This window comes from Staurois parvus, unplaced genomic scaffold, assembly GCF_062004578.1.
Source record: "Staurois parvus isolate SC_StPar_1 unplaced genomic scaffold, SC_StPar_1.0 ptg000092l, whole genome shotgun sequence".
In the NCBI taxonomy this organism is placed as follows: Eukaryota; Metazoa; Chordata; class Amphibia; order Anura; family Ranidae; genus Staurois; species Staurois parvus.
In genome coordinates this window covers 2,487,821-2,513,612 of record NW_028317888.1, presented here as the reverse complement: position 1 = coordinate 2,513,612, position 25,792 = coordinate 2,487,821, and the positions used below count along the sequence as shown (strand labels likewise).

The 25,792-nt window shown below is 43.4% G+C and overlaps 1 protein-coding gene across 1 annotated transcript in view; it reads left to right on the top strand.

Annotated features, from left to right (window-relative positions):
• The first annotated feature begins 6,928 nt into the window (after window positions 1–6,928).
• Window positions 6,929–25,792, top strand: part of LOC149468115 (uncharacterized) — a 368,056-nt gene continuing 349,192 nt past the window's right edge. The window contains 1 exon segment of the mRNA XM_089670677.1: window positions 6,929–8,041. Within this exon segment, the coding sequence (XP_089526803.1) occupies window positions 6,967–8,041 (1,075 nt within the window). The 5' untranslated portion in view covers window positions 6,929–6,966.

Genomic DNA, 25,792 nt, shown 5'->3' with positions numbered 1-25,792 from the left:
TGGGGTCTCCTGCCTTGTGCCTGACTCCTCCAGGGGACCTTCTCTGTTATCTGCTGGCTGTGCCGGGTGGAGGGATATGTCTGTAGTGTCTCAGACCCAAGTCACTGAGTGCAGTCTCAGGAGATGGGAGACAAGCAACCCTTTAAGGACCTTTAATTAATGAATAACAATATTATGAGTCCTGACCCCTGCACTATATACTCTGTTGTACATTACATACTCCTGACCCCTGCACTATATACTGTATGTTGTACATTACATACGCCTGACCCCTGCACTATATACTCTATGTTGTACATTACATACTCCTGCCCCCGGCACTATATTCTCCCTGTTGTATATTACATACTCCTGACCCCTGCACTATATACTCTGTGTTGTACATTACATACTCCTGACCCCTGCACTATATACTCTATGTTGTACATTACATCATCCTGACCCCTGCACTATATACTCTGTTGTACATTACATACTCCTGACCCCTGCACTATATACTCCATGTTGTATATTACATACTCCTGATGTCTGCACTATATACTCTATGTTGTATATTACATACTCAAGACCCCTGCACTATATACTCTGTGTTGTACATTACATACTGCTGACCCCTGCACTATATACTCTATGTTGTACATTACATACTCCTGACCCCTGCACTATATACTCTATGTTGTACATTACATACTCCTGACCCCTGCACTATATACTCTATGTTGTACATTACATACTCCTGACCCCTGCACTATATACTCTATGTTGTACATTACATACTCCTGACCCCTGCACTATATACTCTATGTTGTACATTACATACTCCTGACCCCTGTACTATATACTCTATGTTGTACATTACATACTCAAGACCCCTGCACTATATACTCTGTTGTACATTACATACTCAAGACCCCTGCACTATATACTCTGTTGTACATTACATACTCCTGACCCCTGCACTATATACTCTATGGTGTACATTATATACTCCTGACCCCTGCACTATATACTCTATGTTGTACATTACATACTCCTGACCCCTGCACTATATACTCTATGTTGTACATTACATACTCCTGCCCCCGGCACTATATACTCCCTGTTGTATATTACATACTCCTGACCCCTGCACTATATACTCTGTGTTGTACATTACATCATCCTGACCCCTGCACTATATACTCTGTTGTACATTACATACTCCTGACCCCTGCACTATATACTCCATGTTGTATATTACATACTCCTGATGTCTGCACTATATACTCTATGTCAGGGGTGGGCAAACTTTTTGACTTGAGGGCCGCAATGGGTTCATATATTGGACCCGGGGGCCGGACCAAGAGTAGATGAATGATGTGTATGTGTCATCCATAGTAAGTATAGTAATATTCCCCCATAGTAAGCATAGTAATTAATCCCCCATATAGTAATTCATCCCCCATAGTAATTCATCCCCCATATAGTAATTCATCCCCCATATAGTAATTTGTCCCCCATATAGTAATTCGTCCCCCATATAGTAATTCGTCCCCCATAGTAATTCATCCCCCATATAGCAATTCATCCCCCATATAGTAATTCATCCCCCATATAGTAATTCATCCCCCATAGTAATTCATCCCCCATATAGTAATTCATCCCCCATATAGTAATTCATCCCCCATAGTAATTCATCCCCCACATAGTAATTCATCCCCCATATTAATTCATCCCCTATATTAATTCATCCCCCATACAGTAATTCATCCCCCATATAGTAATTCATTCCCCATATAGTAAGTCCCCCATATAGTAATTCATTCCCCATATAGTAAGTCCCCCATATAGTAATTCATTCCCCATATAGTAAGTCCCCCATATAGTAATTCATTCCCCATATAGTAAGTCCCCCATATAGTAATTCATTCCCCATATAGTAAGTCCTCCATATAGTAATTCATTCCCCATATAGTAAGTCCTCCATATAGTAATTCATTCCCCATATAGTAAGTCCTCCATATAGTAATTCATTCCCCATATAGTAAGTCCCCCATATAGTAATTCATTCCCCATATAGTAAGTCCTCCATATAGTAATTCATTCCCCATATAGTAAGTCCCCCATATAGTAATTCATTCCCCATATAGTAAGTTCTCCATATAGTAATTCATTCCCCATATAGTAAGTCCCCCATATAGTAATTCATTCCCCATATAGTAAGTCCTCCATATAGTAATTCATTCCCCATATAGTAAGTCCTCCATATAGTAATTCATTCCCCATATAGTAAGTCCCCCATATAGTAATTCATCCCCCATATAGTAAGTCCTCCATATAGTAATTCATCCCCCATATAGTAAGTCCTCCATATAGTAATTCATTCCCCATATAGTAAGTCCTCCATATAGTAATTCATTCCCCATATAGTAAGTCCCCCATATAGTAATTCATCCCCCATATAGTAAGTCCTCCATATAGTAATTCATTCCCCATATAGTAAGTCCTCCATATAGTAATTCATTCCCCATATAGTAAGTCCTCCATATAGTAATTCATTCCCCATATAGTAAGTCCTCCATATAGTAATTCATTCCCCATATAGTAAGTCCTCCATATAGTAATTCATTCCCCATATAGTAAGTCCTCCATATAGTAATTCATTCCCCATATAGTAAGTCCTCCATATAGTAATTCATTCCCCATATAGTAAGTCCTCCATATAGTAATTCATTCCCCATATAGTAAGTCCTCCATATAGTAATTCATTCCCCATATAGTAAGTCCTCCATATAGTAATTCATTCCCCATATAGTAAGTCCTCCATATAGTAATTCATTCCCCATATAGTAAGTCTCCCATATAGTAATTCATTCCCCATATAGTAAGTCCTCCATATAGTAATTCATTCCCCATATAGTAAGTCCTCCATATAGTAATTCATTCCCCATATAGTAAGTCCTCCATATAGTAATTCATTCCCCATATAGTAAGTCCTCCATATAGTAATTCATTCCCCATATAGTAAGTCCTCCATATAGTAATTCATTCCCCATATAGTAAGTCCTCCATATAGTAATTCATTCCCCATATAGTAAGTCCTCCATATAGTAATTCATTCCCCATATAGTAAGTCCCCCATATAGTAATTCATCCCCCATATAGTAAGTCCTCCATATAGTAATTCATCCCCCATATAGTAAGTCCTCCATATAGTAATTCATTCCCCATATAGTAAGTCCCCCATATAGTAATTCATTCCCCATATAGTAAGTCCCCCATATAGTAATTCATTCCCCATATAGTAAGTCCCCCATATAGTAATTCATTCCCCATATAGTAAGTCCCCCATATAGTAATTCATTCCCCATATAGTAAGTCCTCCATATTGTAATTCATTCCCCATATAGTAAGTCCTCCATATAGTAATTCATTCCCCATATAGTAAGTTCCCCATATAGTAATTCATTCCCCATATAGTAAGTCCCCCATATAGTAATTCATTCCCCATATAGTAAGTCCCCCATATAGTAATTCATTCCCCATATAGTAAGTCCCCCATATAGTAATTCATTCCCCATATAGTAAGTCCTCCATATAGTAATTCATTCCCCATATAGTAAGTCCCCCATATAGTAATTCATTCCCCATATAGTAAGTCCCCCATATAGTAATTCATTCCCCATATAGTAAGTCCTCCATATAGTAATTCATTCCCCATATAGTAAGTCCCCCATATAGTAATTCATCCCCCATATAGTAAGTCCTCCATATAGTAATTCATCCCCCATATAGTAAGTCCTCCATATAGTAATTCATTCCCCATATAGTAAGTCCCCCATATAGTAATTCATCCCCCATATAGTAAGTCCTCCATATAGTAATTCATCCCCCATATAGTAAGTCCTCCATATAGTAATTCATCCCCCATATAGTAAGTCCCCCATATAGTAATTCATCCCCCATATAGTAAGTCCTCCATATAGTAATTCATCCCCCATATAGTAATTCATCCCCCATATAGTAAGTCCTCCATATAGTAATTCATCCCCCATATAGTAAGTCCTCCATATAGTAATTCATTCCCCATATAGTAAGTCCTCCATATAGTAATTCATTCCCCATATAGTAAGTCCCCCATATAGTAATTCATCCCCCATATAGTAAGTCCTCCATATAGTAATTCATCCCCCATATAGTAAGTCCTCCATATAGTAATTCATCCCCCATATAGTAAGTCCTCCATATAGTAATTCATCCCCCATATAGTAATTCATCCCCCATATAGTAAGTCCTCCATATAGTAATTCATTCCCCATATAGTAAGTCCTCCATATAGTAATTCATTCCCCATATAGTAAGTCCCCCATATAGTAATTCATCCCCCATATAGTAAGTCCTCCATATAGTAATTCATCCCCCATATAGTAAGTCCTCCATATAGTAATTCATCCCCCATATAGTAAGTCCCCCATATAGTAATTCATCCCCCATATAGTAAGTCCTCCATATAGTAATTCATCCCCCATATAGTAATTCATCCCCCATATAGTAATTCATCCCCCATATAGTAAGTCCCCCATATAGTAATTCATCCCCCATATAGTAAGTCCTCCATATAGTAATTCATCCCCCATATAGTAAGTCCTCCATATAGTAATTCATCCCCCATATAGTAAGTCCTCCATATAGTAATTCATTCCCCATATAGTAAGTCCTCCATATAGTAATTCATTCCCCATATAGTAAGTCCCCCATATAGTAATTCATTCCCCATATAGTAAGTCCTCCATATAGTAATTCATCCCCCATATAGTAAGTTCCCCATATAGTAATTCATTCCCCATATAGTAAGTCCTCCATATAGTAATTCATTCCCCATATAGTAAGTCCCCCATATAGTAATTCATCCCCCATATAGTAAGTCCCCCCTGTGTCACTTACCTTTGCTCCGCGCGTTCCTCTCGTATTCCCGCGCCGTTCTGGTCTTCAGGGAGGACTGTGAGAGAAGAGTTCGTCACGCTGCCCCGCCTACATCCTGGCTGCCCCGCCTACATCCTGACAGCTGCAGAGTCCTGACGCCCGAGAGGAGGGAGGGGGCGGCCATCCGAGAGGGGGGGCGGCCATCCGACAGGAGGGGAGTGGGCGCCCGGCACACAGGAGACCCGCATCTAAGTTTGTAAAGAGCCGCGGCTTGCCGACCACTGGCCTTGCGGGAGCCTAGCTCCGCGGGCCGGATTAAAAGGTCCGCCGGGCCGTATACGGCCCGCGGGCCGTAGTTTGCCCATTGCTGCTCTATGTTGTATATTACATACTCAAGACCCCTGCACTATATACTCTGTGTTGTACATTACATACTCAAGATCCCTGCACTATATACTCTATGTTGTACATTACATACTCCTGATGCCTGCACTATATACTCTATGTTGTACATTACATACTCCTGACCCCTGCACTATATACTCTGTTGTACATTACATACTTCTGACCCCTGCACTATATACTCTATGTTATACATTACATACTCCTGACCCCTGCACTATATACTCTATGTTGTACATTACATACTCCTGACCCCTGCACTATATACTCTATGTTGTACATTACATCCTCCTGACCCCTGCACTATATACTCTATGTTGTACATTACATACTCCTGACCCCTGTACTATATACTCTATGTTGTACATTACATACTCAAGACCCCTGCACTATATACTCTGTTGTACATTACATACTCAAGACCCCTGCACTATATACTCTGTTGTACATTACATACTCCTGACCCCTGCACTATATACTCTATGGTGTACATTATATACTCCTGACCCCTGCACTATATACTCTATGTTGTACATTATATACTCCTGACCTCTGCACTATATACTCTATGGTGTACATTACATACTCCTGACCCCTGCACTATATACTCTATGTCTTACATTACATACTCCTGACCCCTGCACTATATACTCTGTCTTACATTACATACTCCCGACCCCTGCACTATATACTCTATGTCTTACATTACATACTCCTGACCCCTGCACTATATACTCTATTGTACATTACATTCTCCTGACCCCTGCACTATATACTTTATGTCTTACATTACATACTCCTGACCCCTGCACTATATACTCTATGTTGTACATTCCATACTCCTGACCCCTGCACTATATACTCTATGTTGTACATTTCATACTCCTGACCCCTGCACTATATACTCTGTTGTACATTACATACTCCTGACCCCTGCACTATATACTCTATGTTGTACATTACATACTCCTGACCCCTGCACTATGTACTCTGTTGTACATTACATACTCCTGACCCCTGCACTATATACTGTATGTTGTACATTACATACTCCTGACCCCTGCACTATATACTCCATGTTGTACATTACATAGTCGTGACTTCTGCTCTTCCCCTCCCCCCACTGCTATATATACACATAATATGCATTCTCTTTTGTTACACCCATTTCCTCCCAGCTGGACATTTTATATCGGATGATGTGATTGGAGCACAGACTTTTACATGGTGATAATAATGTGATAACATCATCCAACTTTGGACCCTTAAACAGAAAGTGATAATGAGGGAGGAGTCAATACCCCAATGATGGTGGTCTTCAGGATCAGTCCAGTCTTCATCTTGGTTGTTCTCCCCCCATCCTCACTCTCTGACCTCTGGTGGGGCTCAGCCCCGCTGTTCTTCATGACTAAATCATGGAATAAATAAGGAAGTGCAGTACTTCTTGTGTTGGGAAGATGGCGATGAGTGATAGAGGGGGTGGGGACCCTCGTCCTATAATCCCCTCATCACTGTCCCTCCTATAAAAGACAGTTCTGGTTGTTTCCTCACTCTCTGACTAAGGTCCATGAATAAAGAAATGACCTGGTAGGAGATCAGAGGAGCCATTTCCTAGTTCCCTTGAGGGTGGAATTGTAAGCTCCTCAGAGACCAAGCTGCCTGATGTGGGCGGAGTCCTGGTTTGGGGGAACCAATCAGCTCCTGTCTAGTAATCCTCTTTGTCTTTGTATTTTAGTCCATGGCCGGGAGATGAGGAAAACCTCCGAGGATTGTCTCACTTTGTCTCCAGACTGGAAAGTAGAAGATGAGGACATCACACAGTATAGTCCAGGAGAAAACCCGGCTCCCTCCAATGTCCATCTGGCACCACCCAGTGTAAATGGACCATCGGATTCCTCGTATCCTGAGGAACCTCAGAGTGTGCGGGACCGGACCGGCCTTCCAACAGAGAAGAAGTTTTCCTGTACTGAGTGCGGGAAGGGTTTTTGTTATAAATCCAGACTTAATGTGCATAAAAGATCTCACACAGGGGAGAAGTCGTATTCCTGTCCTGAGTGCGGGAAATGTTTTTCACGACTGTACTATCTTCACACACATCAGAGATTTCACACTGGGGAGAAGTCATACTCCTGTCCTGAGTGTGGGAAATGTTTTTCAGTGAAGTCCACACTTCATCAACATCAGAGATCTCACACGGGGGAGAAGCCATATTCTTGTCCTGAGTGTGGGAAATGTTTTTCCCTGAAGTCCAATCTTCATAAACATCAGAGATCTCACACGGGGGACAAGCCGTATTCCTGTTCTGAGTGTGGGAAATGTTTTTCAGTGAAGTCTAAACTTCATCAACATCAGAGATCTCACACGGGGGAGAAGCCATATTCCTGTCCTGAATGTGGGAAATGTTTTTCACAGCAGTTCAGTCTTCATCGACATCAGAGATCTCACACGGGGGAGAAGCCATATTCTTGTCCTGAGTGTGGGAAATGTTTTTCCCTGAATTCCAATCTTCATAAACATCAGAGATCTCACACGGGGGATAAGCCGTATTCCTGTCCTGAGTGTGGGAAATGTTTTTCACGGAAATCCAATCTTCACACACATCAAAGATCTCACACGGGGGAGAAGCCGTATTCCTGTCCTGAGTGTGGGATATGTTTTTCACAGAAGTCCCATCTTCACACACATCAGAGATCTCACACAGGAGAAAAGCCATATTCCTGTCCTGAGTGTGGGAAATGTTTTTCACGGAAATCCTATCTTCACACACATCAAAGATCTCACACAAGGGAGTAGCCGTATTCTTGTTCTGAGTGTGGAAAAGGTTTTTTAGAGATGTCCTGTCTTCATACAGATCAGAGATCTCACACGGGGGAGAAATCACTTTCCTGTCCTGAGTGAGGGAAATGTTCCTCACTGAAGTCCTGTCTTCCTGTACATCAGGGGTCCCACACAACCCTGGAGGTGTATTGGTGCCTTGAGTGCGGGAAATGTCTTCTAGATGAATGTTGCTGGACATCCCAGCTCTCATGTGGGGAAGAAGCACACCCTGATATACACCTCAGATATACTCCATGGCTGATCTTCATCATGGAAGAAACAGTTGATAAGGAGATGAGAGGCCCCCAAAGACATGGATGAAGTGTGGGACCGGGTTGGCCATTGATAGCAGGAGAAGAATAAAAATGTAGTCCTGACCTAGAGCACTGGGCTGACTTTTCATTGGGGTGCAGCCTACAGTGAAGGAAATGTGTATTTGCTCCCCTGCTGATGTTGAATGTTCGCCCCTCACAAAGAAATGATCGGTCTAACAATGGAATGTTCGGTGTAACACTGAGAGACAGAATAGCAACAAATTCAGCAGAAATGCGTCTAACAAATGATGACTGATCTGCATGTTCATGAGGGAAAGAAGGATTTGATCCCCTATCATTCAGCAGGATTTCTGGCTCCCAGGTGTCTTTCATACAGGTAACAAGCTGAGATTAGAAGCAGTCTCTTAAAGGGAGTGCTGCTAATCTCATTGTGTTACCTGTATAAAAGACACCTGTCCACAGGAGCAATCAGACCATCAGATTCCAAACTCTCCACCATGGCAAAGACCAAAGAGCTGTCCAAGGATGTCAGGGACAAGATGGTAGACCTACACAAGGCTGGACTGGGCTACCAAACTATGGCCAAGCAGCTTGGTGAGAAGGTGACAACAGTTGGTGCAATCATTCACAAATGGAAGAAACACAAAACAAGTGTCAGTCTCCCTAGGTCTGGTGCACCATGCAAGATCTCACCTCGTGGAGTGTCAATGATCATGAGAACAGTGAGGAATCATCCCAGAACTACACGTGAGGATCTTGTCAATGATCTCTAGGCAGCTGGGACCACAGTCACCAAGAAAACAATTGGTAACACACTACGCCGACAAGGACTGAAATCCTGCAGTGCCCACAAGGTCCCTCTGCTCAAGAAAGCACATGTCCAGGCCCATCTGAAGTCTGCCACTGAACATCTGAATGATGCAGAGGAGGACTGGTGGGAAGTGTTGTGGTCAGAGGAGACCAAAATCCAGCTCTTTGGCATCAACTCAACTCGCCGTGTTTGTAGGAGGAGGAATGATGCCTATGACCCCAAGAACACCATCCCAATTGTGAAACATGGTGGTTAAAACATTCTGCTTTGGGGGTGTTTTTCTGCTAAGGGGACAGGACAACTGCACCGCATCAGAGGGATGATGGACAGGGCAATGTACCATCTAATTTTGGGTGAGAACCATCTTCCCTCAGCCAGGGCATTGAAAATGGGTGCTGGATGGGTGTTCCAGCATGACAATGACCCAAAACACACGGCCAAGGCAACAAAGGAGCGGCTCAAGAAGGTCCTGGAGTGGCCTAGCCAGTCTCCAGACCCTAATTCGATTTAAAATCTGTGAAGGGGGATGAAAGTTTGAGTTGCCAAACATCAGTCACCAAACCTCTGCCAAGAAGAGTGGGCCAAAATCCCTCCTGAGATGTGTGCAAACCTGGGGGCCAACTCCAGGAAACGTCTGACCTCTGTGATTGCCAACAAGAAATTTGCCACCAAGTACTAAGTCATGTTTTGTGAAGCGGATCAAATCCTTATTTCCCTCATCAACATGCAGATCAGTCATCATTTGTTAGAATAGCAACAATAAATTCAGCAGAAATGCATCTGTCTCTCAGTGTTACAATACACCGAACATTCGATTTAGATCGATCATTTCTTTGTGAGGGGCAAACATTCAACATCAGCAGGGGAGCAAATACGCATTTCCTTCACCGTATGTCTACATATGGGGTCTGGGTAGAGGGGATCCACCGGAAAATATTTCTACTCTTTGATTTTCTGCAAATCGTTTCTGTTTTCACTTTGAAGGGCGATATTATGTGTGGTTTGTAAAAGGGATTGACCCAATAGTTACCACCCCACTTAGAGAATAGATGAACTAATATGACCAGCATTCATTCAGCCATGTCACATGTTGGGATCTTTTCATACAGTGATTTCCTATGATCATTGGCTCCATCTAGTGGCCATAATGTATTGGAATTGTTTTTTCTGATTGAGGCATTTTGGAACCAATACCTCACTATGGCCACTAGATGGAGCTGACGATTATCGGAAATCAGTGTTTATTAAAATATGGCCAGAATTTGTCACGGCTCCCCAAATGTATTTTTAGTTTACTATATTAGGGGTGGTGTCATACAAATGCTGGAGATCACACTCATACATTTATGAGCACAGTAGTTATTAATGAACATACATTGAATAAAACCTAAGGATTAAACCAACCATTGATTTTAAACAAAAAAAAACCCTATTTGTCCTTAGATGGTGCTAAAAATCAGTAATTAGCTCCACCTACTATATGAAAGGGTTAATAGTTCACTCACTTTTGCTTTGTGCCTACTAACTGGTTTGTTGTACATACAAGATGTTCCCGTGGGATGTGAATGCTGGTATCTATGCACACATTTCTTGTTTATAGAAATCACAGAAGTCACTATCCTGTTGTATTTTTGTTATGACGTGCCGTGGAGTAGTTTACTGAAATCTCTATTCTGTATTCTGATTGGTGCTTTATGGAAACCGCCTGAAATATGCCGCATTCTCATTTATTACTTAAAGCTTGATGAATAATAAAGAAGTCACATTTTGCATCACACATCTAGATGTCTGACTTGTATTATTCCCAAAGTACTTTGAACTGGATGTTTGTATGGAGGAGGAGGCCGGCATAAATTGATGTTCCTGACAGAAGTGGTGTCAGAAGTGGGATAGGATCGGCCATCGGAGGTAGGTGAGCATTTGTTGTCTTCCTTTCCCCTGATCGCCCCCTATCTCCACCAAGTTTCTGTGCTGCGGTAGCATGAGCAATTGTCCGCTGGAGCTTTGGGAGCTCGCGGGGTTAAACAGAACCTAGGTTGATGTATAAGAAATGTGTGTATGTCCTCCATACAATCATACAGAGTAGTGTGTTCAGTGATTATGTACGCTTGTAACTAGAGAAACTGTTCAGTAGATGTATTCTAAGTCTCTGTAGGACTGTGAGACGCCCCATCTACTCAGCGAGGAGATTTCTCCATTGACCTGGGATAGGTGAAAGCATGGTGACAGTCTGAAGGAGTCACAATAGGGGTGTACCTGTCCAGGTGATTTTCAGCCTTGAAGCACTTGTGCAGTTGAGGAGAATTTTGTCGGAGCTCTACGTGAGTTCAGTCCAGCTTCACCCGGCACAAAGAGTCATCACTGGGAGAGAAACACATAGGCCAGCTCACATAATATTGCTTCTTTGCTTTGCAGTGATGATGGGAAACTCCCAAGGTAAGGGGAAGTACCCAGACCCTCCAGAGCCACCGTGTAAAGTATTCAGAGGAAGAAAACTGTTAAAGAAATTTACTAAGGAAGACGGATCAGCTCTAGAAAAATCCCAACTACCAGCTAATGAGACATGTAAAGAATATGTTGCCAGAGTGTCACCTTGGGATTGTTGTCTTGTCCCATGAGTGGACAGCTTGGTGGGGTGGAGTTCAACCATGGGTAGTGCCAGTCCTTTTCCCAGAGATGGGGACAATGATGATTTTCACATGGATATGATAAAGGGGATATGTTTAGGGGATAAAACTGACTTTCCCTATTTTGGTCCAGATCCTGAGTGGGATATGAAATATATGAGAGGGGGAGCATTGAATTGGTTGAAGTATGCCCAGGATATAAGTACCCGACACCAATCCCTTCTGCCCCAGTAGCTAAACAGACTCATAATCCTTTTTTTGCCACTTCTTTGATGCCTGCCACTGCGCTTCCTGATTATATTCAGCTGTATCCTCTGTTCACTAAGGATGAGGATTATTTGTTGTCTCGGAGGAGAAACGCATTACATTCTGCCCCAGCCCAAGAGCCCCCACCGTCTCACACTGATGAAAGAGGCCATTTGGCAGTGATCAGTGGTGATGTGGAAGACTCTTAGGCCCTGATTTACTATTGTGCCTGGGTGCATATTCGTGGGCGAATGCCCAATTTTAATGAGCGACTGTCTACTTTTACCCCACAATGTGATTTACTATTGAGCAGCGTCCATAAGTAGACGCCAAATCGAATTTACTAACGAGACACACGCCCGGAATCAGACTCACAAAGCAGACTTGCTAAGAGGTATGTCTAACACCATGAAAAATCACTGCAGAGACGTTCACTTTGAAATTTGCTTTGCCAAATATCAGGACTTCACTTTAAACAATATCTGCCATTTCAAAAAAAAATTAAAATGTGTTAAAAGTAGTTTTTTTCAAGCAAATCAACACAGTAAAAAACTAGATGCCTGTGCAGTGTCTTTGTCTAATATAAATGCGCATGTGCAGAACACATTTTAGACGTCCTCTGTGGGCGCTTGCTTTTTAGCCACTGCTCAATAGTAAATCTCAGTGTGGATTCCTCTGACAGCCGGCACTCGGTCACGTCTCCTGTGTGTGGAGTCCTCTGACAGCCGGCACTCGGTCACGTCTCCTGTGTGTGGATTCCTCTGACAGCCGACACTCGGTCACGTCTCCTGTGTGTGGAGTCCTCTGACAGCCGGCACTCGGTCACATCTCCTGTGTGTGGAGTCCTCTGACAGCCGACACTCGGTCACGTCTCCTGTGTGTGGATTCCTCTGACAGCCGGCACTCGGTCACGTCTCCTGTGTGTGGAGTCCTCTGACAGCCGGCACTCGGTGGCGTCTCCTGTGTGTGGATTCCCCTGACAGCCGGCACTCGGTTGCGTCTCCTGTGTGTGGAGTCCTCTAACAGCCGGCACTCGGTCACGTCTCCTGTGTGTGGAGTCCTCTGACAGCCGGCACTCGGTCATGTCTCCTGTGTGTGGAGTCCTCTGACAGCCGGCACTCGGTCACGTCTCCTGTGTGTGGATTCCTCTGACAGCCGGCACTCGGTCACGTCTCCTGTGTGTGGAGTCCTCTGACAGCCGGCACTCGGTCATGTCTCCTGTGTGTGGAGTCCTCTGACAGCCGGCACTCGGTCATGTCTCCTGTGTGTGGAGTCCTCTGACAGCCGGCACTCGGTCACGTCTCCTGTGTGTGGAGTCCTCTGACAGCCGGCACTCGGTCACGTCTCCTGTGTGTGGAGTCCTCTGACAGCCGGCACTCGGTCATGTCTCCTGTGTGTGGAGTCCTCTGACAGCCGGCACTCGGTCACGTCTCCTGTGTGTGGAGTCCTCTGACAGCCGGCACTCGGTCACGTCTCCTGTGTGTGGAGTCCTCTGACAGCCGGAACTCGGTCACGTCTGGTATGGATATTAAGGGGGAACTCCATGCTGAAATTTAAAAAATAAAAAACAGCGGGGGTCCCCCTCAATATCCATACCAGACCCTTATCCGAGCATGCAGCCCGGCAGGTCAGGAAAGGGGGGGGATGAGCTAGCGCCCCCCCCTCCTGAACCATACCAGGCCACATGCCCTCAACATAGGGGGGGTGCTTTGGGGCAGGGGGGCTCCCCCCCAAAGCACCTTGTCCCCATGTCGATGAGGACAAGGGCCTCTTCCCCACAACCCTGGCCGGTGGTTGTGGGGGTCTGCGGGTGGGGGGCTTATCAGAATCTGGAAGCCCCCTTTAACAAGGGGGCCCCCAGATCCCGGCCCCCCCTATGTGAATGAGTCTGCGGTATATGGTCCCCCGACTCGTTCACAAAAAAACTAAGTGTGGTGTAAAAAAACACAGTACAGGGTCTTTGACAAGTCCTTTATTTAAACAATGTCCCCCGAAGTAGATCCAACGTCGATCACGGCGGCGACCCGAATAAAGAAAGAAAAAAGTTCCGCTCCCGTCGGAGGCTTCCAGCCTTGTGAAAAAAAGGCTAGCTGACAGTTCTTAAACAGGTTAGGGGCGGGGCCAGCCGGGCACATCATCCCCGCCCCTTACCTTTTTGAGAACTGTCACCCTGTCTCTCCACTGAGGCTAACTAGCTGAATGCAGGAGACAGTCTGACAGTTCTTATATATAGGTATGGGGCGGGGCCAGCCGGGGACATCATCCGAGTGACCCGCCCCATGTCACATGCTTGCTGTTCCCGACTGGCCCCGCCCCATACCTATATATAGGAACTGTCAGACTGTCTCCTGCATTCAGCTAGTTAGCCTCAGTGGAGAGACAGGGTGACAGTTCTCAAATAGGTGAGGGGCGGGGATGATGTCCATGGCTGGCCCCGCCCCTAACCTGTTTAACAACTGTCAGCCTTTTTTTCACAAGGCTGGAAGCCTCCGATGGGAGCAGAACTTTTTTTCTTTTTTCGGGTCGCCGCCGTGATTGACGCTGGATCTACTTTGGGGGGCATTGTTTTAATAAAGGACTTGTCAAAGACCCTGTACTGTGTTTTTTTTACACCACACTTTGTTTTTTTGTGAATGAGTCGCGGGACCATGTACCGCAGACTCATTCACGTAGGGGGGGGGGGGCGGGATCTGGGGGCCCCCTTGTTAAAGGGGGCTTCCAGATTCTGATAAGCCCCCCGCCCGCAGACCCCCACAACCACCGGCCAGGGTTGTGGGGAAGAGGCCCTTGTCCTCATCGACATGGGGACAAGGTGCTTTGGGAGGCCCCCCCTGCCCCAAAGCACCCCCATGTTAAGGGCATGTAGCCTGGTATTGGTTCAGGGGGGGGGGCGCTCGCTCGACCCCCCCCCCCTTTCCTGACCTGCTGGGCTGCATGCTCGGATAAGGGTCTGGTATGGATATTGAGGGGGTCCCCACGCTGTTTTTTTTTTACAATTTTGGCATTGAGTTCCCCCTTAATATCCATACCAGACCTGAAGGGCTTGGTATGGATGGGAGGGGGGACCCCACGCTGTTTTTTTTATTATTTATTTAATTCACAGAAACAATTTAAAATTCAGCTGTCAGTGGGAAACCCCGATGACAGCTGAAACATTCCTTCTGTCCCAGCAGAGAGCTCCGCTATTATATTTGACATTAAAAAGTATAGAGAATGCAACATTGTATCCATTTGTATCCATTCCGGATATAGATGTTTTTATTCGGATACATATAGATACAATGTTGAAACCTTTATACTTTTTAATGACAAATATAATAGCGCAGCTCTCTGCCGGCCATAGACGGGGCGAAAATCAAAAATTTTTTTTACCATTGGTGGTAACGTCGGCCCATTGAACAACCGATTTTTCATTTTTATTCTTTTTTTTAAAAAACGGTCAGTTTTCGCCCCATCTATGGCCTGCATTTTTCTTTTTCTTCTTTTTTTTTTTTTATTCTTTTTCATTTTCTTCTTCTTTTTCTTCTTTTTCTTGCAGGTCATGGCTCATGTGCAGATTTTTTATCTGTTAAAAGATCAGCCAATTTGCTGATCATTGCAGCTAAAATCGGCGGATCTGTAAAATTGGCCGATTTTTATCCAAATATACCAATTAAAAAAGTGGCAAAATCCCCAAAAATGGCTGACCAATTTACCCCAGTAACGGCCCGAAAATCACCCGATTTTTTTTTTGGACGATTTTAGACCCATCTAAAGCAGGCCATAGATGGGTCTAAAATCGGCAGATTTTTCTGCCGAAAAAAAAAACTAACGATTTTTGGGCTGTTAGTGGGATAATTGGTCAGCCATTTTTTGGGATTTTGGCACATTTTTTTTATCAGTAAATTTGGAAAAAAAATTTCCAACTTTACTGATAAACAAAATATGCTAAAATCCCGAAAAATGGCTGACCAATTATCCCACTAACGGAAGAGGCCCTTGTCCCCATTAACATGGGGACAAGGTGTTATGGATTTGGTAAAATGCCTATTTCGTTTCCTATTGAATATATATATATACGCTATTTCTATAAGTTTTATAAATATTTACTTTTATACTTTAATACTTTAATACTATTTCTTTTCACATATTTATAAATGTTTAGCATGAATATATATGCTGTGTGAATATTTTCTGCCTGCTGGGCTTTGTGGTACTTTAAGAAATCCTTGCTTAAGAAATATTTGCTCACAGGAACAGACCCCCTACCATCGTGTGATTTGGAAGACAAAAGAATGTTTTTCTCTTTTTAAGATAAGACTGAAGAAGATCACACCTATACCATGACGGAGATTGTTTTCGTGTAAAGTGACCAATCAAAGACTAATATAATGCTTATGCTGTTATCACGTGATGTTCGCATCATTTTTCATATATAAACTCACGGTTTTATTTCAATAAATTAGAGAGAAGTTTTCACAGACCAAACGTGTCAGTGTGAGTTTCTTCATGTGCGCACATTCCAAAAGCTGGCCAGCATCATAAATTAGGACAGGAACAGATAAGCACTGGACAATTTAAGTCCAATACTAAATCATCTGGTGCCGAGAAACCCGGGAATTCTGGGTAATGAACCTGCAGCCAGCCGACATCAAAAGGCATTAAGTGTCAGTCAAACTGGACAGACTGGAGATTGATCACCTCTGGTGCATGGTAAGATATATTTTGCTATCTTACCATTGCTTATCCTGTCTTTGTTGTTGATTCATACCTGTGCCTAGTACGGCTGCTAAAGGTCACTAAAAGCAGGTAACCTTGCTTGCCCGAAGTTTATTTAAATATACCTGCATGTGCTTATCTGTTACCTGGGTTTCTGTTGTGTGTGTTTTTTATGTATCAGTCTTGAGGTGGAAGAGGAGTGGACCTACTGAGGGTTTTGACACATAATTTCTCTGGGTGTGTGGTAACCTTGTGTGTTGACCACAAGAGAGGAGGTGTCGGGTTACGCGTCACTGTAGTGTGACGGCGGGTTGCCGTAACTGTTTGTGTGGGTTACGAAGAGTTACTCAGTGATCTGTACTCTAGCCCACCAAGATAGACTGATATGTCATGTCCTAAATGTGTGTCTGGTTTAATGTTTGCCATTCATGAAGACGGTTGGGGTTTGTTAAGGGTTAAAGAGAAAGGATATAGTCAGGAATTGTTAGGATGTCATCCTCTGTTTTCTGATTTGCCTGAAGTGTTAGTTTTCCACCTTAATGTGCATTACCCTGTAAGGGGGGGTATTGGGAAATCAATTCAGCAGATAGAAGCAGAGGCGAGAGAGGGGGGGCATAGTATAGAAAGGTGCCCCTGCCAATTAGAACAGCTGGAAGATTGTGAACAGAGTGAGCAGCAGCCTGTGAAGAGTCTTGGGTTTCTGTTAGGAAGGACCAGAGACAGGAGGAGATGGGTCAGAAGCTGATGAGACCCCTAGAAAGGAATGTTAGCACGTGACCTGGTTGCACAGAGGGAGGGGGAGCAGTATGTTAAGGAACTAGTTAAGTTAGAAAGTATATGGAATCAAAGATAAAGAATGGCGAAGAAAAAAAAAAAAGAAAAGAGGAGAAAGATGTCTTAGTTGACAAATATTTGCTGAAAACAGCAAGAAGCTTGGTATAATGTAGCCAAAGTTATCCACAAAGAGTAGTGGACAGAACAGGTATTGCTACAGGAAAAAAAAAACAAAAAAAACAAAAACTGTTTATGTGTACCATTAATGTGTTAAATATTGAAAAGGATTACTGGCATGTGATATTGTAAAGAAGGGAGAAGGAAGTGAAGCAGTTAAAAAGTTATCTAAAGTAGCAAAAGTTTGTAAGCTGAAGGTCAGGACTGGCATACATCATTGTAGGAACAGAGAGGAATGTTATGTGAAAAAGGTTTGCTGAACGTGACAGAAGCTTGGTAAAAAAAAAAAAACTGTAAAAGCGTTGCATAAAGGATAGTTGGAAGAAATTCAATAAAATGGCGATTGTATAATGTATCATAAAAGTGAAAATGGAATCCCTATGATGATAGAATTCAGGACAAAGGAGGGCAGGGACAGCCCTGCCCTTTTGTCTAACGCCTACTTTATTCCCATAATCCCAGCCCTGCCCAGTACACTTCCTGCTAGCAGCCATCTTGCTACACCTGTGTTGTCATTTCCTGCCCTGCCCAGTACACTTCCTGATGGCAGCCATCTTGCTACACCTGCTTTGTCCCTTCCTGCCCAGCCCAGTACACTTCCTGAAGGCAGCCATCTTGCTGCTCCTGCTTTGTCCCTTCCTGCCCAGCCCAGTACACTTCCTGGAGGCGGCCATATTGGTACACCAAATTAGACAAATGGAAGGCCAACGCCTCGAGTGAGCCGCCTCTACCCAGTGTGTCCGGTCTTACAAGTCAATGGTACATTCTACGTAGCACCGGATGTGCTGAGCAGAATCCAAAGTTGTTTATGGTCCACAGGACCCGAAGATATTGGACGTTTAAAAGGTACCCCCAATTATGGTGGAACTGAAGCCTGGAGCTCCCCTACCCAGGAAACCACAGTACCCACTGAAACCAGCGCAATCCAAGGCAATTTCGAAGCAGGTCAAGTCCCTTGTGGTAAACTGTGCACGCATACCTTGTACCTCTCCATGTAATACACTTTTGTTCCCGATAAGAAAAGAAGACACCCAAAGGAGAACCAGAGAAGTACAGGATGGTACAGGACCTCCGAGCAGTGAATGAAGCCACTGTCTTAGAGACACCTATCGTTCCAAATCCCCACACTTTACTCACAGGGGTACCTCCAACAGCAAAGTATTTCACCGTGTATCTTCCCTGCAGATATTTCTTCATTTTTTTATCCATGAGGGGCGGCAATACACCTGGGCAGTTATGCCACAAGGGGGCGCAAAATTTCCTGAGCCAGTTTGCCAAAGCCATGACCACCATACTGGGCACGTGGCAAAAGGAACATTCGGCAGTGGTCCTTCTTCAATATGTGGATGACTTTTCCTCTGTGCTGATGACCTGCCCACGGCTGAAGAAGCCTCAGAGAGTTTACTATGTTACTTGGCACACCAAGGCTGTAAGGCTTCTAAACCGAAGTTGTAATGGTGCTCTACAACAGTCGTGTTCTTGGGCCACTGCCTCTCACATGGAACAAGGCATCTTACGGAGGAAAGAGTTAAGGCCATCCAGAACTTGCCACTCCCTTTAGGCCAGAAGCCACTCCATGCCTTTCTTGACCTCATATCCTACTGTAGGTCATGGATTCCTGATGTTTCTTGGTTTATGCAACCACTCTACGATGCTCTCAAGTCTGAGCCCTTCCATCTGTCCGAAGAGGCCGCCTCCAACTTTTTGGCTCTAAAACGCTTACTTTCTTCAGCCCCAGCCCAAGGTCTACCAGACTACGAGAAACCTTTCAAACTGTTCGTGTCTGAACGCCAAGGCCATGGCACAGGAGTATTGGCCCAGACCCACGGAAACTGCCTACGACCTGTAGGCTACTACTCATGCCGTTTGGACCCAGTGGCTAGAGGAGCACCCTCGTGTCTGCGTGCAGTTTTTGCTGCTCCAGCTCTGCTGGATAAGACCTCTGATATCGTACTGGGACATGAACTTGTTCTTCTGGCACCGTATGCCATTGCTGCCATTTTAAACCAAGTCCAACCTAAACATTTCTCCACAACGAGGCATCTTAGACTACAGTGTTCCCTCCAATTTCCTGATAATGTCACTCTCCTGCGTTGCCAAACCCTGAATCCGGCCACTCTCCTCCCAATTGCTGAGGGGGGTAATGAAGGTAATGCAGAAAGTGGAGAGGATGATGGAGCCACTGAGCCTCATAATTTTCTTGAAGTGATGAAAATGGAAATCTTCCATCTCCCCACAGTGAGTGAAACACCACTGCAGGACCCAGACTTCACCTTTTTTGTTGATGGTTCCAGATATGCAGACGATGGAGGCAAATATTATACAGGATTTGTGGTCACTACTGCAGACACAGTCCTACAGGCAAGAGCCCTATCGCCAGCAATATCTGCACAGGGAGCTGAATTTCAAGCACTTACAACAGCATGCCAGATGGTGGAAGGAAATGGGCCAATATCTACACAGACTCCAGATATGCCTTTGGGGTGGCCCATGACTTTGGACCCACATGGAAGGCAAGAGGATTTATGACTGCGGCAGGTACGTCCAAAAGACATGGAGCAGCCATTGGACAACTGCTGGAAGCACTCCTTCTACCCATTCAAGTGGCTATTCTGAAGGTAAAAGCTCATGGGAAATTAAACTCTTCAGAAGCCAAAGGCAATAATCTGGCGGCAAAACGAGCGGCCATGGGATCACCAGAAATGGAAGGAGAGGTGACCGGAGAGTGGGAACCAATATTCACCTTACAGACCATACCTGTGGACAGAAGCTACCTCAAGGAATTCCAAGAAGCAGCAAGTTCAGAAGAAAAAGAAAGCTGGAGATGGAGAGGAGCTATTCTCAAAGACGGTCTGTTTGAGTGCAACAAGAGGCTTTGTTTACCCAAGAATATGTTTCCAGCTGTAGTCCAGTGGGCACACGGAGCAGCCCATCTGTCAAAGAGCCTCATGAACTCTTTTATCAACAAGTACGATATAGCGCCTGGAATCACCACATTGACGAACAATTTTTGCAGAACATGTGCCATCTGTCCAAAAATGCAATCCGGGACGCACAGAGAAGACACTACAGAAACACTTGGCCAAACCCCTATACCCTTTTCATAGGATACAAATTGACCATATCCAGATGCCAAAGAGTGGGTGGTTGAGTACACCCTAGTGGTGTTGGACATGTTTTCCAGTTGGCCAGAGGCCTTTGCTGTAACTAACATGACTGCTAAAACAACTGCGAAGAAACTCCTCACTGAGGTTGTATGCAGATATGGGCTTCCAAAGGTGATAGAGAGTGACCAGGGCCCCGCCTTCACAGCTTCAGTAAGCAATGAAATATGGGCGGCATTAGGAGTCACTCTGGCGTTCCATACCCCCTATCACCCCCAAAGTAGTGAAAAAATAGAAAGAATGCTAAAAAATGGCCCAAGAGACTGGCATGAGTTGGCCAGACAGTCTGTTTATTGCCCTATTTAGTGTCAGATACACACCAAGAGGAGAACACTCCCTATCCCCTTATGAGATTTTGTTTAGCTCAGCCCCCAGACTTGGTTGTTATTTTCCAGAACAGTTGCAATTACAATGTGATGTGTTAACTGATTATGTGACTGTATTATCACGTGAATTAACCCGTATCCATGTCCAAGTGTTTTCTCCATTCCAGATTCTGAGTCAGATACAGGAACTCACAGCCTATTACCCGGAGATTGGGTATTAGTAAAGACATTTATGAGGAAACATTCCCTTGAGCCAAGATATGATGGTCCATTCCAAGTTCTGCTGACCACAGCCCCTTCTGACAAGGTGGCCAGGAAGAACACTTGGATACACGCCTCCCACTGCAAGAAAGTCCCGAACCCTGAGGGAAAGGCGTCATCTACACCATGACAACTATGTTGTATATCCTTTTTCTAATGAGTCTGACAGAGGCTCAACAGGTGGATATCACCGAAATATAGGTGACACCACTATATTTTGGTACAACTCATCCAACACTCATGTAGCTATTTACACCTTTGATTTCTGTAGTATAGATCCCATGTGGTGCTATGACCATAATCTATATGATCTTGACACAACGAGCATGTTCCGATAGTAGTGACCAGGTATACATATGTGTCATGGATGATTACTGGGGACCAAAAGATTAGAATAAGATTGGAAGGGATTTGGACTGGTGAGTATGCCCTTGCAAAGGTCATTATGCCTCTCCACATCCTAGCAGAAAATACCCCTGACCCAACGCCTGGCCGTAGGAGGAAACGAAAAGCTCCTTCTGGTAGTTTTGACCCACATGTGTATATAGATGCCATTGGAGTCCCAAGGGGGGTGTCTAATAAATTTAAAGCCAGAGACCAAGTAAAGCAGGCTTCGAATCCCTGATTCCCATGATAACTGTTAATAAAAATGTAGATTAGATAAATTACATATACTACAACCAACAGAGGTTTGTGAATTACACCAGGGATGCCCTCCAAGGAATCGTTGACCAGTTAGCCCCTACATCCTACATGACATTCCAGAATAGAATGGCTCTGGACATGATTCTAGCAGAAAAAGGAGGTGTCTGTAAAATGATAGAAGGAACCGGAACATGTTGTACATATATTCCTGACAATGCTGGCTCGAATGGTAAGGTTACTCTGTCTATGAAGAAATTGGAAGATCTGTCAGTTGAGTTGAAAAAGAATTCAGGGATCACAGACTTGTGGGATCAATATTTCAGTTGGATGAGTGGGTGGCAAAAGATACTTGCCCAAATAGGGGTAACTGTACTAATAATTCTGATTCTCCTGGTCCTGGTTGTATGCTGTGTTATACCATGTGTGAGGAAATTGATGAGCAAAGCTGTAGACAACAGAACACCTACCTTCCTGAACCAAGAGCAAGAGGATCTCCATATGATAGATGAAGAAAAACCTTATACCCCATTACGGTCCCTCTCCGCCAATAGTAATCTCACAATTTTGTAGGGATAGCATCTGACTTCCTTATGTACAAAGTCTGTGGCAAGGGGGGTGATGAAATAGTCATCACCTGTCTAACGTGCAGCATAAAAGAGTTCCAAGGTACATAAGGACAGATGAGCGAGGTCTTATAGGGACAGATGAGCGAGGTCTTATAGGGACAGAGTAAAATAGTCATTTTAATTGGGGACTGTGATGGATTTGGTAAAATGCCTATTTCATTTCCTATTGAATATATATATATACGCTATTTCTATAAGTTTTATAAATATTTACTTTTATACTTTAATACATATGTTGTGTGAATATTTTCTGCCTGCTGGGCTTTGTGGTACTATAAGAAATCCTTGCTTAAGAAATGTCTGCTCACACACACAGACCCCCTCCCACCGTGTGATTTGGGAAACAAAGAATGTTTTTCTTCTCTATGAGATAAGACTGAAGAAGATCACACCTATACCATGACGGAGATTGTTTTCGTGTGGAAATGACCAATCAAAGACTAATATAATGCTTATGCTGTTGTCACATGACTCTCGCATCATTCTGCATATATAAGTTCACTTTCTCATTATAATAAACTAGAAGTATTCATAGACTGAACTTGTGTGTCAGCGTGAGTCCCTTCCAATGTGCGCACATTCCAAAAGCTAGCGTCATAAATTAGGACAGGAACAGATAAGCACTGGATGATTAAGTCCATGACTAAAACACTCGTATAGGGATTGCAGTGTTTGTATAGGGATTGCAATGCTCGTATAGGGATTGCAGTGTTTGTACAGGGATTGCAGTGCTCGTATAGGGATTGCAGTGCTCGTATAGGGATTGCAGTGCTCGTATAGGGATTGCAGTGCTTGTATAGGGAATGGGAATAAAGATATACATGCCACCATTTTTCCATATAGTAAGATGGCGGATTCGATTTCTTGCCCATGATGTGGGACAGAATATAAGGAACCACCTCTCAGACATCTTGATCCCGTGTGAAAAAGTCCAGGAAGTGACAAAACACATTGGGACACGCAATGTCTAACGCACTCACGCAAAACCGGAAGTGTGGTGGTGGCCATTTTGGAAGTGGGAACATGCGGTTCTCTATACATAGGACTACACCTGAGCTGTTCTGAATGCTGGAAGCTGATATTCTTCAATTGTAATGTAAGATATTCAATAAATATTGACTTCTGTTACTATATAGCGCTGATTGTCTCCTATCTCACCTGATGAGGAATATGGAAGAGTGCCAACAGGAACATTAGGAAGCCTGGAGAGTGCGACTATCCCCTGAAAGCCTGTGATTTATTTCCAGAGGGGAATGATCCATTGTTGCACCAGTTGGAGGAGAGCTTTTTAATTGTTCACTATTATTGAGTTTGTAGTGCTCACTATTAGAGATTTGGGTTATTCTCCATTCTCACTATTTGGAGGTGATCACGTTTCATGGTTTGGACTTGGAATGGTCACTCTTCTGATTCTTGTCACGAGTGTATTTACATATTCAGAGATTGATATATTGGTAGAGGAATTGTTTTTTCACGTGTGAGCTCACGGTATGCAGTTGGCATGATACACGGTTCTTTCACTATTTTACATGTATGTTCAGTATAAAGGTAATACACTATCAGAAGTTTATTTTTTTGAGGTTCATGAAGAATTTTGGAATTTCCATACTGGATGATTAAAGATGATACGAGTTTGCTTTGGAATTTGGAAAGACATCTTTACAGAGACATTTTGGACATTTATTTTTTGGGACATTTAGTTTGATATATAATTTTTTGGGATTTTTAATTTTATTTTACAATTTATTTTTTTATTTTATTGTATATTGGGATAGATTCATCTATGTTTAAAGAAGAGTTTAGTTACATGTTCATTCATGTACCGTATTGCATGACCGCGCAATTGTCAGTAACACAAGTGCAGCGCTGTATAGTAAAACAATGGTGTAAATTCCATTATCTCTCCCATAGTTTGTAGACGCTATAACTATCACACAAAGCAATCAATATACACTTATTGGGATTTTTTACCAAAAACATGGAGCAGAATACATTTTGGCCTAAATTTATAACTAACTTTAAGTTTACTATATATTTTTATAGCCAAAAGTAAAAAATTTTTTTTTTTTTCAAAATTTTTGGTCTTTTTTTGTTTATAGCGCAAAAAATAAAAAGCGCACAGGTCATCAAATACCTCCGACAGAAAGCTCTATTTGTGTGAAAAAAAGGACATAAATTTCGTTTGGGTGCAGCATTGCATGACCGCGCAATTATCAGTTGAACTAGTGCAGCGCCGAAAGCAAAAAGAGGTCTGGTCAGGAAGGGGGGTAAATCCTCAGGAGGGGGAGGGGTTAAACTCTCCGGTATCTTCCCAACTATAGAAGTTACACTAACAGCTCTATAATTACTTGGGAAAGATTTTGTCCCCTTTATAAATATTGGCCCCACATTGGCCTTACACCAATCCAGTGGTACTATGCCAGTCATTAAAGAGTCCCTAACAATGAGAAACAATGGCTGTGAGATGACAGAGCTGAATTCTGTAAGGCCCCGTGGGTGTCTGCCATCCGGTCCAGGGGCTTTATTCACCTTTATTCTGTATAAATATTTCTGGATCATATCAATTGTGAGCCAATGTGGATCATCTGGGGGGTGTCAGTACCACCCCCCATTATGGACAAGAGCCCCCCCATGCTCCTTTGTATACACAGAGCTGAAGAAGGGATTTCATACATTGTCCTTCTCTTTGTCCCCCCCCCCTCTAGATGGTTCTGTAAAGGGCCTACATGCTGGGACCGGACCTTTCTACTATTCATATATTGGAGGAATGTTTTGGGGTCGTCCTGATATCTTTCTGTCGTTTGTTTTCAGTTTTTGCCTTTATTTCCTTTTTGCATCTTCTGTTCTATTCTTTGTAATGTGTAAACGATGATCGCGTTCCTTCATTGTTATATTTAATAAAAGCTCTTTTCTTATTATCTATAACTTTTGTAACTTTGGCCGTAAGCCACATAGGTTGGATTTGTAGCCTTTTATACTTGTTGCCCATGGGAATATATTTTGCAGTGCAGTCACATACAGTCTTTTTGAAGAACTCCCAT